At 41.2% G+C, this 15,722-nt stretch overlaps 1 protein-coding gene across 1 annotated transcript; it reads left to right on the top strand.

Moving 5' to 3' along the window:
* Positions 1-493: 493 nt before the first annotated feature.
* Positions 494-13,083, top strand: LOC137865855 (protein Niban 1-like). Its single transcript, XM_068701393.1, has 14 exons — positions 494-665; positions 2,368-2,498; positions 2,629-2,766; positions 2,853-2,970; positions 3,541-3,702; positions 7,856-7,971; positions 8,089-8,193; positions 8,789-8,951; positions 9,101-9,276; positions 9,362-9,508; positions 9,633-9,743; positions 10,589-10,696; positions 10,798-10,909; positions 11,422-13,083. Exons 1-14 carry the CDS (start codon positions 611-613, stop codon positions 12,798-12,800), a joined length of 3,021 nt encoding a protein of 1,006 aa, XP_068557494.1. The 5' UTR covers positions 494-610; the 3' UTR covers positions 12,801-13,083.
* The last annotated feature ends 2,639 nt before the right edge of the window (positions 13,084-15,722 follow it).

Below are 15,722 nucleotides of genomic sequence, written 5' to 3'. Positions count from 1 at the left end.
GCGCTAATTCAGCGATTTTGATTATAAAAATGCTTGAAATGATTGTAATCATACAGAAATTACATTTATAGCACAGATCACTAGAGAAATATTAATATTTATTTTAGCATTGTTTGTTTTTTACTTGTCATGATGACAGGGGAGGCTCTGCCTATAGATGAGTCTGCATGTCTTTAACACATTCTCAAAGAAAAAAACACAAAACAGCATAAAAAGCCCTGTGTGAAAGTTGAATTGTCAGCAGTATGTTTACATAGTTAATCATTCTGAAGACTAAAACGATGGTAGCATTTCTGATGGTAGTTTAACACAGTTGCATTCAAGAATATTGATTCCGTGTTCACCAGCAGATGGCCCTACAAAAGAGTCTGTGACACTTGTGTGTGATGTTGAAGTTGCTGTTAGAGTTTGCTTCAGGTCTTAACAGTACCGCCCAGCTCACCACACACTGACTCACAGAGAACAGAGGAAATGAGCGGGGCAAAAACCTCTTGACACATCAGAGCAGCTCATTCAGTTGACGTGTGTTGTAGGTTTCCTGTGTAAACTGTGTGCACACATTGAGACTGAACTAAGCTTTTCACTCGAGAGGAAGGGAAAGAGATACATTATGGGAGCATCTTCCTCTGGCTTGTTGGATGAGGCTAAAGCCAACAACATCAAAGGTAAAACTGGGAGATCTCTTCTCTGTCTTCCACATTTCTAAAGTGTATTCTGCAGCTTTGGACACTTCTTGTTGGGGGGGGGGGGGGGGGGGGGGGGTGTACAACATAACAATTGATGTTGGTCTTTATATTATAGCTTTCGGCTAAGACGTAAGACAGGAAACATGGGCAGGGGTGTGACATGCAACAAAGGTCCTCAGAATCAAAGTGGGGATGGTATATGGTGCTCACATTAACCACCAGGACAGTTTTTTTTCTTTATTTTCATTGAATTTCAAAAAAAAATTAATTCAAAGAAAATTATAACTTTAACTCAAAATGGACTTTGACTGGACTTAGACAAACAAATTAAGTAAAACATATTATGTGCAATGAGAGTTGCTTGTCTCATTTCTATGTGTGCATTCCTAAACATGTTATCAGCACAGCAAAGTCACATCCTGTCACTAATCTCCTTCTATGTAATTACTGCCATTACCAACCATTACATTATTATGGGTTGTCTGATCTCTCTCTCTCGCTCTGTGTGTGTGTGTGTGTGTGTGTGTGTGTGTGTGTGTGTAAGATCAAAGTCAGGCTACAGAGTGACCCAAACAATGTGTGATAGTGGCCATACACTGTAAACAAATGATAAACAACTGATTATGACTGATCCACATTCAAATTACTTATGATGAGATTTGGAGAGAAGTTGTGCTTTTGACATTCGGGGTGTGTGTGTGTGTGTGTGTGTGTGTGTGTGTGTGTGTGTGTGTGTGTGTGTGTGTGTGTGTGTGTGTGTGTGTGTGATTTAACTGCTATCTTCCTCTCACCAGATGTCCTCTATACTTCTAACTGAACTCAGAGCAGTAGTGGGATGGTCGCCTGTTTTAATCCATTATACCAGAATCACTAACTTAACGTATTTATTGCATCGGTGGATAACTGATTTGATTAAACCATCTACGTGGTGGCATTGAATCAAAAAGTCTTCCAGGAGTGTTTGAGCTCCAGTTTTTGTCGGGCAGTGCCATCATGGTTAATACATTACCGCCTCTCACTACAGCGCAACCTGAGCGGATGCACTTTAAAATCATCATTAGGCTTCGGCGGTGTCAATTTGTATATACCTTCCTGATCTTTGCTGGAAGATCTGATGACACTTGTTGCCACAGCGCATGCGACACATCAGTGGGCTGAGTGGAGCGAATGTGCGGGTAGTGATGGGGGTTAAATAAAATCATGTGGTAATTGACTGCCTTTGTAGTTGGAGGAAGTCATCTCAAGATAAAGTTATTCACTCTCCTTTGTGTTCCGTTTTAATCTGACTTGTTTGTATTATCTTTAAATGAATCACAATTGTCTTAGGCAGCGCTAAGCACAGGATGCAGCGACAGTGCGCTTTAAAATGGATAGCGTTAAAATACGCAGCCAATGGCGGGCTTATACCCACAGTCTACAACCTATAAATCAGACTAGGTCTCCACCTAGTCCTGAGAAAAATACCTGGCTCTTTAGCAGCTAAATGATAATGACTTTGAACTTTGTCTGTCTATCATTTTGCGCTGAGCAAGTAGCGTACAGTTGGTTTATCAGTACTATTGAAAACAAGAAACAAGGTAGACAAGGGGAATGTCACATTACACATAGTTATTTAAAAAAGCGGTAAAGACAGTAAATATTTGACTTTAAAAAAATGTGCATGTGTTGTGTGTGCATGCAGGACTTGTCAACAGTACGTTCCAGAGCTTCAGTGTGTTTTACCGCCAGCAGTATTCAGCAGCCTACATCGGACACTTACACCAGGAGGTGGAGCCTAAGAAAGAGGGGAGGGGCCTATTGCTCACACAAAGGGTAAGAGCCGCAACTGTCAATCTGTCAATAAACAACGCTCAACAATCGTCAATCAACACTGATTTACCGTGTGTGTGTGTGTGTGTGTGTGTGTGTGTGTGTGTGTGTGTGTGTGTGTGTGTGTGTGTAGCCTCAGCATGCTCCGGAGGAAGTGCTGTACCAAGGGAGCATGAAGTTCACCTGCTGGGATGAGCAGGGAAAGAAATGCAGAGAGAGATACACCATCCTGAGAAGAGATTACAAAGTGGAGATACATGAAAACATGGAGGTGACACTTTCACACAAACATAAATATATGATATTCAGAGTATAAATTATATGTATGCTAGTGCTGGTCTGTGTTTCCACCTGTAGACTTTTGGTCGTGGATGTGCTGCCAAGTTGGTCCTCCAGCCAGCAGGGGGCAGTGTGTTCACCACGGAGGAGGAGTCCAGGGCTCGCCTGGAGCAAACCTGTGCTGGAATACTCAATGGTATTAACTTATTCCTGTTTTACAACATAGATAGTGTTCAACAATAGCTTTATTTTATTATGTTTTATTGTTGTAGTTATTGAATTTATGGGGTTGAACATGGACACAGGAAACAATAACAGAGCATTACAAAGTGTCTCCTGGACTCCCCAACACTAGATCGCAAAAAGGGGCTCAGATTGCACAAAAAGTAGCTATAATGTTGAATATTACAGATCTCTGGTGCAGACAATTGGCTAAGTCAGAGAGAGAATAAAATAACCAAAACCAACTGCTTCACATAACAAAACGGCCCAAGTCCTGTTTCAGGCCCATGCTGAAATGTTCACAAAACTCAATACTCTGTTGGTGTGTTTTTACTCTCGCCTTCTCTTTTTTGAGGACTTCTTACAAAATTATGTAATCAAAAGTATCAGGTGTTGCTGTCACTGGTTAACATAAACCTCAGCTGCTTTTATTTTGTTGAGCATGGTTCATGGTTCATGCTACTAATTCATGCTTCAGAGAAAAAACACAGTCAAGCCCACATCTGTAACACTGTTGTCTGTGTGCGCTTATGTGTGTGTTTAGGAGTGAAGGAGGATTCTTCTTCGGTGGTATCGTCTCCAGATGTGCTTGCTGTGTATCTACACCTGCCTTATATGGGCCACACCTGCTTCCTGTTCCAACAGGAAGAGGAGCGAGATAACTTCCTGTCTGCACTCAAGACCTGCATTAGACACTGCAACCTTGGTAAAATACACACTCACATGCACATTTTCTCTCTGCCCACTTTTACACTTAGTTCTTTATCTATTTTTGATATATGTAGCATTTTTAAACTAAAGATAAAAGGACGTAATTTCATAATGGCAGACATCTTTTGCAAGTTGCAAAATTGTGGGGGGTACAGTACTGGATACATATGGCACTACACACACGGCATAATGTAAGACGTAGCTGAAAATTAGGAATTACTCACATCTGGAAAAAAACAACCCTTATATTTTTTTATATGTATTGATTAAACATATCAGATGTGTCATATTTTATGCCAAACTAGGTAAAAGTCCTGTTTTATACATTCGGAAAGATTTGGTACAAGGCTTCTAATCAATCAAATAGGCCTCAACACTTTAACACGTGAAGTCAGATGAGTTTTTAAAATATCTAAACCTGCTGTAGCAGAGGGCCCTTGCTGGTTGCATCTTTTTGAATTTGTCACTCATGTGGTGGCAGTTGCCCCAGTGACAGATACAAATATTAATGCTGTTGACTTCCTGTGTGGTTAGAATACAAAGCAAAAACAGCCCCTTTACTTTGCATCATAAGGTTGCGAAAACACGGCATGTCATATCTGCACAGCCACCGAGATATTCTCAGCAGTAACAGGAAACCACACGCAGATAGCCAGCAGTGACTATCTACTTTAGACACGTTCAGGAATTACAATACAAAAAACGGGTACTATAGCTTTAAAATGGTTACAAAAAATTATATTGATATAATGATTTTTTTTTTAAATACTTCCTTATTACTTTCTTGGAACATTAATTATTTGATTTGATAAACTGAAGACAAGACTTCCTGTGGTGTCAAAAATAACTTCACATGAAACCAGCGTTGACCAGCCCTTCTGTTTTACATGACCAGATCAAATTAAAAGTAAATGGGGAGACAATTTTCTAATCTTGTTCTCATCCAAGATCACCCAAGTTCATTTCTACAATTTCTTAAAACTACTCAAATCAATAAATATTTTTTTATAATCAATGAGTAGAACGACTATGGGCAATGTCTCTGCAGTTCCCCTCACCTCTAAAGAGCTTTTCAGCATCTTTCACCTAATTGACCCTTCCTAAGTTCCGCCCCTTTTCATTGTGTGCTCCAATAACTGCCGAGCAAGCTTGGAACCTGAAAGAACCTCGGTCAACGTTCCCCTTTCCAATACATATATATGCTTCTTCTGTTTGACTGTAAATGACTGTAATGTAATGTAAAAGATAACATTACAATCTAAGTCACTGGTGTCATAATCGTCACAGACACATTCGTTGTACACAGTCGCAGCTTAAGTTAGCCAATATTAGCAATAGCTGGCTCGTGCCATGTTTCTTTTTTTCAAGCTTGTCTGACCTAGCAACAGTAACTAAGGATAAGCGGGACTTTGGATCCGTCAATTGATGTTTTTTTATAACCCAAAACCTTCCTGTTCTGATTAAGTCTCAACGCTCTCATCAACTTAGTTAACAGCGGTAGCAGGCAGCTATTTTCCCATTACACTACCTTCCCAGCACCAAATAGCCTGCTAACAAAGCTAGCGACCAGCTGGTAAACATAGGTGACCATTTGCGTGTATACATCCCTCTCTCGTGTTGGTGGAGACCAAAACAGAGCGAGAAGGAGATTTAATGTTCGACACAGCAAGGTGGTCAGACCCATTAGTCCTGGGATACGTTCAGGCTCCAGGCAAATCCGCTTTGTTTCCCAAATTAGACCTTAAAGCAAGACTGTTATTTGCAAGTGATCCGATCGGATTTTTGTGTCCATACATCACCAACGTATCTAGATGGGTTGCTGCGGTAACTACGTAGGCGTTAATAACTACTTGACTACGCTAGTGACGTGGCTTTCCAACGTGAAAGCATAGGCCCTCTCACGCTGGGCAGAAATCCTCCCTCACACCAGACAAACTCAGTGGAGACTAGTATACTTGCAAGGGAGATGTAGCAGAGAGTTAAAGTTAAAGTACCTGCAGACGATTTATTTCGACGTCTGTCCTCCATAGCGCTCTGCTAGTAGCAGGATCTTGCTCAGCACTTCCACACTTTGAAATCCGATGCGTCCAAAGTGTCTGGACTGAGACACATCTGTAGAATTCCAGTTGGAATTGCATTGCAAACCACCTCCAAATGTGGTTTGGATCCGATTTGTTTTTTTGGTCTACAGACTCTAATATCAATCTGCAACTTTATAAGGGGATAGCGTGTCAAACATGATGTTCAGCTTGGGAGTTCTGCCCCCAAGTGGCCAAAATAACTGATAAATGCAGCTTTAATAAAGCTTTAAGAGCAAAAAGTTAGATATCACAGTTAACAGCTTATTTACTGTTAGTACACAGGGAGAGCAGCTGTAGGCCTATTGAATAATTGATGTGTTTAAAAAGTGTTATACTTTGGAAATATGACACATTAGGTCCCCCAAAATAAATGGTAAAGGAAATCATGTCACCATATTGGCTGAGTGTGTGTGTGTGTGTGTGTGTGTGTGTGTGTGTGTGTGTGTGTGTGTGTGTGTGTGTGTGTGTGTGCGCGCGTGTGCATGTGGGTGTGCGTGCGTGTGAGAACCGGACTGTTAGGGTTAGTTCAAAAGAAGGCAAGCATAATTAGAAATTAGTAGTGGGAATATCTTTGTTTACAGTCAACTAAATGTCAGTTCTCTACTTCAAACAGTATTGCTGGTGTACACGTTAACCAACTGAGAACATCCCATCACATGTCAGCTGGGCAATCATTTCATGCTGCGTGCTTCAGTTATTAGCTGCACTGGTGTGATTCATACTGGTGGTGTTAATGACAAAGGAAGTATACTCAGCATTAGTGGAGCTTTCTGTTCCTCAAATATCCTCCATCGATTTAGTGAAAAAAGAATGCCCAAAAGCCTTATGGGGAACAAGAACATGAAGAAATAATAATAAGATAATAGAAAAAACAGAACATAAGAATGTTGAAAATTAGAGATGTGAAACTTAAAGCCACTGATCACAGCAACACTAGAACTAATAACTGTAAAAACTGAACAGTAGATCATCATCGCAGTGACAGCGTAAGGAGTAACATTAGTGAAAACTAACACATACGAACACATTAGATAGATATATTACCTGTCATATAATCACATTTACTAGTTTTCTTCTATCAACACTTTATCATTTATATAGCTAGCAGCAGAGAGATGACAGGAAATGAGTCTAGAGAGAGGCTGAGAATGACAGGCACACAAGTACCTGTGTCTTTGAAAATCAGTATATGCCCTAACCCTAATGGTCTCATCCAGCGTTCGTAGCAATACCTACGAAAAACAATGTGGCGTAATTCGTAGATATCCCACGAAATTGTTTTGTATCTTATCCACGAAATCATGAATGAAGACCTATGAAGAAAGCTACGTCACACACAGGCCGGGAGGGAGGAGAGGTACATGTCGTCCAACAAACAGAGGTCATCAGCCGGGAGATCATTCGTTCCTCATGCGAAACGAAAAGTCAACGTTAAGGTTTTTCTCACGTGACTTTCGTTATTAGTTTGGACACTTCCGTGCTTATTTTAACCCAAACGATGATCTTTTCCTTAACCTAACTGAGTAGTTTTGTTGCCTAAACCTAACTGAATTTCCTGTGAAGACAGAAGTTTATTTTGAACAGACCGCATTCATGTAACGAGCGGAAATAGACACGTGTTGTTAGCTTTTGTAGGAAAATGCATGAAAAATGAGGAGTAACTAAGATATGTGCCCTAATCCATAGGCCACAAGGGCACTCCGATATATTAATATTTCAGTAATTTCCTAAAATATCTGGTCACTGTAGTTTTTATCAAACGTTAAACGAACAGGAGGAATTAGCGCATTAGCTGGGGACTATTTTTAGCGGCGGATTAACACACATTCGGGGCTCTAGTGAGTACTTGGGGCAGTAGAACAATGTATTTGGGATTGAGTCAAAACAAACTAAATGTGTGTGATAAACAAAGATGTCACCCAGTGCAACAGTGTGACTCATTGATGTGTTTTTAACCGTGGAGCTTTATGGTAGAGAGGAAGAACATATAACAAGCTATGATACACAAAAGTGAAGAGTATGATTTGAACCAAACTCCTCCTTAACATAACCAAGTCCTTCCTGCAGACCCCTGGTGTGACTCATCCTACGAGAGCCAGGCGTATGTCCGAGCCCTCCGACTCTACCGACAGGACAAAGGATGCTATGAATCCTGGGAAATGCTGCAGGGCACTGAGGAGCAAGTCAGCAAACACACACACACACACACACACACACACACACACACACACACACACACACACACACACTTCAGCTTTCTGTTTGTACACTTGCTTATCAAATTTTGTTTGGGTGTGTAGGTGCTGGCCTTCCAGATGATGGAGGAAGTGTTGTCATGGTTACAGAGTCAGATTCAGTCCAGAGTGAAGGGCAAGAAGACTGACAGGATACGACAGTGGCTGGCAGTGAGTTAAACTAATGCACCAACACAACACAGGTTGAGAGCGTGGATGTATAAAGAGAACTGGATACGGTGTTGGAGGCGGGGCCCCGTTCATTCCTATGAAAGTTGATGCATGAAGCAAAAAAAAGTTTGACTTCTGAGTATACAATTCAGATGAAATTACCCGGATCTTGGACGATCTTTCGCATCAATGTCATCATCCACAGGCGTTTCCTTTAACCCTCGGTCCAGCCTCGTTCTCATTCACCTGAACGGAGGAAGAAAAATAACTCTAGATTCAGTTATTAGTGTATTTTACAACTTTTAGGCCCTAACGATTTGAATAAGGGCTGTACATTAAACTGCAAGAGGGCCACAAAAAGCACTGCATGCTTTCAGTGCAATGCAGCTTTAACGCTTTAAGTATTAAGACATATCTTTCCTTTAAGTTCTGATTGTAATCTTATAATTCGGACTTCTCAGAAAGATGCTTGACTTGTCAGAGTTTAGATATTCATTTCAGAACTTTTTTTCCCATGCAGCTTTAAGCACTAGCAACACTACTATCTTTTAACTTATATTTACTGAGCGGAAGTGTTGTGTTTATGTACATATAGACAGTGCAGGCAACCTACATTTTGGTGCTGGAACAACTCACTGCAAGTCTGGAGGCTCTGAGGGAGGAGTGTCGTCAGACAGCATCAGCCAATCAGGCATCGATCAGATCCAACCTGGACCAGATAATATCTTCTCACTGCTTCCTGGAGGAGAAAGTCAAAGGTACCAAAGTTAACCCCTTCAGTTAGAAAACATATCATCCGATGTTTTTGAAGAGCAAGCAGTGCTTTTTAACCAATATCTGGTGCTACAATCAGAGTTTCCTGTCTAATAACACCCAGTTTAAGTGAATATGTGTGTTTGTGTTTCAGCGTGTGTACTTGAAGAAGCACAGAGAGTCTGCAGCGAGTCGGTAGCACCCTACATTTCCTCCATCCTTGAAGCGCTTACAGAAAACATAAGCGCTGGGATTCAGGGGATGCAACACACACTGCACACACAGATGGACTTCACACCCACAAATGGAGGAACGGAGGAGACAAAGAAGGTGAGAGAGACCTCTGTGTGTGCATTTTATTAGTATTTTCATTTTTATTTGAGCTCATGATTGTGGTTTTGCACGTGTTCTACAGGCCTTGTCCCCTCTGCGCTCCATCAGTCTTGGTCCGTGCTACAGGCAGGTGGAGAACCTGATGGAGAAACTTGAGGACTTAAAACAGCGGTTTGGATTGAGCAGCACTCAGAGATTGGTTCACTCTGCGCACCTGGAGATGGAGAAGGTATGGCGCAGCGTCGGAGGCTCGGTCATGGCCTTCAGCTGGGTTTGGCAAAGTGTAACATTCAATACAGCTAAAAGCGTTTGTGTCACAGAGAAACACGCTGTTTGTCCTTTGTGTCTTCCAGCTGTTGGACAGTGCTGTGCACACTTTAGAGCTCTTCCTCCAGTCATCAGCCAGACTGCAGCCTTCTCAAATCCCTGTCAAGATGGAGAGAGCCAAAGAACGAGTCCTGAAGGTAAAAAAAAAATGACAAGATAGAATATCAAATGAATTATGTGGCAAGAAATGCTTTTTCAGCATTAGAAATCAACATGTCATGCACCAAGTCACTTTGTGACAAAATAAATGTGTGAGCGACATCATTATTTTCTGCATATGGATAAGTGTGTAGGATCAATGATGTGCAGAAAAGTTGGTGTTTTAGAAATTAAAATTAATATACAGGTATGAAATTTAAAAAAAAGATTCTAATTTTCTTACACCTTAGAAATCCTATATACTGTACAGGCAACTGGTGTGTATGCATTTTTACATACGCACCTGTATGTATAGTGTGTATGTGCAATGCAGTGCATGTAAAGTATTCTGTCACGCTAGGTTAATCATTTCTTATGTTTGCAAAAGATATTTTCAAATGGCGATACAAGCAGCAAAACAGCTGCAATGCTGCTCCGCAGACTCCATCTGTAGGCTGATTACTTTAGCTTTACGATAGCAGACTACTACTCTTATATACCATCTCATACTTCTTGCTTTCTATACTACTGTTGGCTGACATTTCTTTTGTATGTTAAAAGAACAAAATTAACCTAAAAATGGTCAGAAGTGGACAATTCACTTCACTTTGATGAAGTGAAGTAGTGATATGTTGCAGTGGTGCAGGAATGAGTCCTAAAACCTTCTAATGAGTCAGCATTTTTGGTGGTTCCATTTTTAAAAAGATTGTTTTTGGATAGATGCCCTAAATAAGGTCTGTAATTAACACACGCTTAAAAGATTTGAATGATTTGTTAAATATCCCACTTGTGAATTCTGTGTGTGTGTGTGTGTGTGTGTGTGTGTGTGTGTGTGTGTGAGCAGCAGCTGGACTATGACAGCAGAGTTGTCCAGAGGAGGCTCTACCAGGAAGCTCTACTGGAGATCACTCTGCCTGCGCTCACTAGGAAGATGGACAGCAAGTGGATCAGTGTAGGTCAAAGACACTGCTGCAGTCTGTCCCACTCCGTACACATTACAGTGTTGACGTTCATACTCACTCTCATTGAGTCTACATGCGTTTTTCTGTCCAGGAGCTGCAGCAGTTTGAACAGTACATTTTCTCAGACTACAGCAGTTTCATTGTGGTTCGTAATGTCTATGATGATGTACTGAGAAAGATGCTCAGTAAGGAGATAGAGACAGGTAAAAACACACACTCACACATATATCTGTATTACAGTGTATTTTCTTCTTCCTTTTATGTTGCCATATTCTTTGTTTCTGCATTGATTCAATTTCACCAAGAAGATTAGTGGAGTGGGCGGGGTTTCATCTCTCAGCCCTTTGCATTTTTCTAAATTATGCAGTGGTGGAGTTAGGCTCAGACCTGGGGGTGAAGTTAAGTCCAACAATGATCTAAATGCTGTTTTCCGCAAATTACAGGAATTTAGTTCTAGCAAAGAACTCCCCTGTATTTAAGTCAGTATTCATCGTGCCTAAAACACTGTGACACAATCAGGCATAAAAACCTCCCCACATGTGATTTGTGTGTAATTGTAGAACGTTAACTCTTCGGGTCAAAAAGAGCCACAAACTCCTTGAAAGTCCATGACCTTTGTGTCATTGATGGGAGCTGCAGCTCTGTCCTGCTGGCCAAGTCTTTGAAGATAATGATCAATGTTAAATGGAACATACCTGTCTTCCCCTCTCCTCAGCGGTCCAGGATGCGGCCAGTAAGAAGAGCAACAGTCTCTTGTTGGACACTTCGGATCTGACCTTTAGTCGGTACAGTCTGCTGGGGGAGACGCCACCTCGCTCTCCATCAGGCAGCCCCGCCATTGCCACTCGAGACTCTTCCTCCTCAGCGGCGCCGCCAAGTGACAATAAAGAACCTGCTCCTGTAGGGGAGGAGCGAGGTCACACGGTCACAGCTGAGGTTTGCCCTCGAAGTGACCCAGATCTTAACGGCGATGTCAAATCTGAACGCAGTATTGCTCAAAGCTGCGCCCAGAGCATGGCGCTTCCGTCTCCTGTCATCATTGTGACAAAAGAGTTTGATGAATCTGCAGCCAAGGAGGCTTCCTGCCTCGAGGAAACACAAGGAGAAGTCCGGCTTGGAACCGACACACCATCTACAACAGCTGAGCCTTCGGACGAAGCCACAACTGACTCTGATGCGGCTGTTACAAATCAAGTCGGTGCACTCAATGCACCTGCTAACCAAGATTCCACTAATCCCATCCCAGACTTTCCTGACCTTTCCATGTCCACTCTGTCCTCGCCGCAGGCCACAGATGTCCCAGCTGAATGTGCTCAAAGTGATCAATCGTCGACACCTGAGAATTCTGCCACACCTGACCTTTCAACCTCAGACGGAGTAACAGAAGACACAACTGTCCAGCATCCCTGCCCCTCATCGTCACAGCCACCTGGGACACATAGTCTAACGAAAATCAGCCTTGGGTCACTAAGCGAGGCGATTGGTTGCAACGCCGCGGCGCCTTCTATAACGCAGACGATGCCACAGCACCCCACTGACAGAGCCGTCTACCTGGCGGGAGAAGTAAAGGACAACTGGGAGGTGGAGAGGGTAAAAGAGGAGAACCAGACAGAGGCAGCGGAGGAGAAAGAGGTACATGAGAGAATTAAAGAAGGGAAAGAAGAGACACAGGAAGGAGAAGGGAAAGAAGGGGACATCAGTGAAGGGAAAATAGAAGGTGTAGCCCAATCAGGAGGTGAAGGTTGCCAACTCTCTGAATCACCAGCAGAGAGCGCCACTGCTTTAACCACTGAGCAGAGAGAGCGCAAAGACGAGGTAGATGATGAAGAGAAAAATAGCGAGCTTGAGACTAAGAAAGGAAAAGAAGATGATGAGGAGGAAGGAAAGGAGACAGAAGATCATGCAGAAAAAGTAGGAAAGAAGGAAAAAGAGGAGGAGGAGGTTCTCCAAAGCCCTCGGCCAATGGATCCGCAGCCAGAGAGTGCTGCTGAGCTGCCATTGGACAGTGTGGTGATCATCAGAGATCTTGTGATTGAGATTACTGAAGTGGAGACAGTTGTCGGCCCCTGTCCCAACAGCAGCCACACAGCCTGACAGACACGATACTATGACGACCAGGTCTCCTACTTCACAGTGTCTCATGAAATGTGACAAAATCCAGAAAAGAGAAAGGTCAACTTGTTATGTTATTAGGCTACTGCATCACATTTATACTACTACATGAAGAAGAATAAAACGTTGTTTTTACATACTTTAATAAGCATTTTTGTTTTATGAAAGGTTCAAATTCTTTTGTTTTCTCATGTTTACATTTGCTGTTTTATTTTTCTGCTAACACTGAAATATGTAAAATGACCCAATAAAGGCTTAAAAAAACCTTATGATCTCAAAACTGCATTCACTGATTTGTTGGCCATTTGGCCAGCACTAACCTATTATGGAATTATAAAGCAAGAATGTTAAAACTTCATGAGATTGTCATATACATACAGGTTCATACATGAATTTTGACACCTGCATTTAACCCATCCTAAGCATTTAGGAGCAGGAGGCTGCTGTGAAGAGCCCACGGAGCATGTTGGGGTTCAATGTCTCGCTCAAGGGCACTTTGATATGCGGGCAGTGGGAGCCCGGGTTCGAACCACCAACCTTATGGTTAAGGATTAACTGCACACTTAAACGTGTGTTCTAGCTGTAAAAGTAAATGACATGACTGTACTGGGATGAAACACACAGCTGGTGTTAATATTGACATTTCTTTCCAAATTTGTAAAAATCTGCATTTCAAATGAAAATAGCTCTAAATGCCATCTACTGTTTTAAATCCTGACAGAGTTGACCGCTTGGGAAACTCAATCAGACCCTCCTGGCTTCTCTGCACAGCGTCTATTGGTTGTTTTTTCCTCATTTAGCGGCTAGCTAATTAGCTAGCTAATGTTGGCTAACTAATTCCAGCATGTTTTCATCCTCACATTACACTGGTTAAAGAAAATGAGAAAACAGCAGGCTGGTGGCCAGCAACAGCAATGCTATTATACCTTATTCCAGGTATGATAGAAGCTCTGCGTTCAGAGGAAGGATGGAAGTCCAATAACAACAGCAATCAATGGCAAATGAGCGTTCCTGAGGACGGGGAGATGTGGCAAGCTCACCTGCAGCCATACGTGCATCATAAGCACGTTGACAGTGTTTGTGTAATTCAAATTCTGATTCAAATATTACTATTTTAATTATTTTAATTGAATTACTCTCACTGCCAGCAGAGGGAGACAACATTTCTGCACTCTAGCTTTAAATTAGAAACCGTCTGGGTAATTAAGCGATACTTGATTAAAAGCATGAGACACAAAGTTAAAATGATGAGATAATAAATCAACATTTTTACTTAGAAAGTTGAAATTTGTGGCGCATTTTGACTCACAATGTGTAAAATAATGAGATGGTTCGTAAATATTATCTTGTTCGAGTACATTTTTGGACTTTGTATTTTATCATAGCTTTGACTTAATGTATCATAATTATGACCTCACTTTGTGTCTCATTATTTTGTCTTGATCATAACTCTGACAGAAATAGGTGCATTTACAAGAAATAGATATCAAAAAGAAGAAGCACCTTGAGCCCGACATATTCTGGCTTTTAGCATCAAATAGGTCCAACGACCCAAAACACTTGCATTTCTCTTAATGCATCTGAAGAGCGTCTTTCTTTCATCCAACAGCCTTCAAATGGTATGAACGTTTTTTTGAAGATTAGAAGTGTTAACTGATTTCGTTTGTCATTTCTGAGTATTAACGTTCATAAAGATGAAGACCGCAACACGAGTTTGAAAGCTTTGAGCTCCTAGTAAGTGGACCTTTGAGTTAACATGCTCTGTACCGTAAGTATGTTTAATATCTAAATCTATCACAGCCAAAATAATCCTTCAGTCAATATATATTTTTATATTAAAGTTTTCAGATACACGATTGAAGCTGTGAAGTTAATTGTATGGAGGATGCTTGTTATGCTCTGGCCAAAAAGAACACCCGTTACTTCTGTGTGAGGTTAATTTTTTGCATATATTTAAATTACAGAGAGGCTTCTTTCAATTAAATAGAAGTGTCTTTAAAAGGGCAAATGAGCAAGACACAAATGAATTGTGTGATAATAGGACGCAATCAAAAATGGCTTTCATTTCATGTCATTATTAACATTGACGCATGTTCCGTGGCTTTCTCCGTCTTCCAATATGCGGTGTGGTCTATAATGACCTGTAAAAGGAGAACGTACTCCACAAACTCAGAAAACAATAAGCAGTACTCAAAGGACAACTCTCTGAGTTACAAACAGCATAATCAAAACCAAACCCAAGCATGAAAACATCGCAGACTCAACGTCATGTAACACACACAAAGTGTGAAATTGAAACTGTAATTTCCTGATAAGGGCAGAGCCATCCCACTTCATAGTTTATTCTAGACCAGGTCTGAAGATATCACATTTCTTTTCACATTGTTATGTGTCACATTATAAATTGAAATGGTTTACATTTTTTTTTTAAATAAACACAATCTAAATAACTGTGATAAAGACAAATAATAATAATAAAAAAAGAACCTAGGTCTGTGGCTGTAAAGTAACGTTTTGTTTTTTTGCTTCCTGTGTGCTCGTGAAATATCTTCAGATACCTCCTCTGCTCTTGGATTGTCTTTGTTCAAAAATCCTGTAAAAATTCACCAACCGATAGATTGCCAGGTGTGATGTTGATCAATGAATTGATTCCCATTTTCTTCTGACTCTTTAACCTGGCCCTCCAAGGCTTCGCTTGCTTTCTTCATGACTTTTGGAATAAAACGATAGTATACCAGCGCATGTACCTTTTATTTTACTGTAATAACTACTACTAATAAATACTAATCTGAATTTCAATGTTGTCAGCACCGTTGCTGTTTGCACTGTTGGAGCTTTAAGTGCCTATAAGTTACATACAACGCCTTCTGGTGCGAAACACAAAACAACGCTTGTCCAAGAAAA

The sequence above is a fragment of the Cebidichthys violaceus genome, unplaced genomic scaffold (genome assembly GCF_023349555.1).
Source record: "Cebidichthys violaceus isolate CVI_PGR_0920_01 unplaced genomic scaffold, fCebVio1.0.p SCAF_8, whole genome shotgun sequence".
NCBI classification, from domain to species: domain Eukaryota; kingdom Metazoa; phylum Chordata; class Actinopteri; order Perciformes; family Stichaeidae; genus Cebidichthys; species Cebidichthys violaceus.
Note: the sequence above shows the minus strand (reverse complement) of the source record. Positions and strands in the feature narration are given on the sequence as shown.

Coding starts and splice junctions, on each gene's coding strand:
- LOC137865855 (XM_068701393.1), top strand. CDS start 611: ATGGGAGCATCTTCCTCTGGCTTGTTGGATGAGGCTAAAGCCAACAAC. Junction 2,971..3,540: donor CTGTGCTGGAATACTCAATG/GTATTAACTTAT, acceptor GTGTGTGTTTAG/GAGTGAAGGAGGATTCTTCT. Junction 8,194..8,788: donor GGATACGACAGTGGCTGGCA/GTGAGTTAAACT, acceptor ATGTACATATAG/ACAGTGCAGGCAACCTACAT.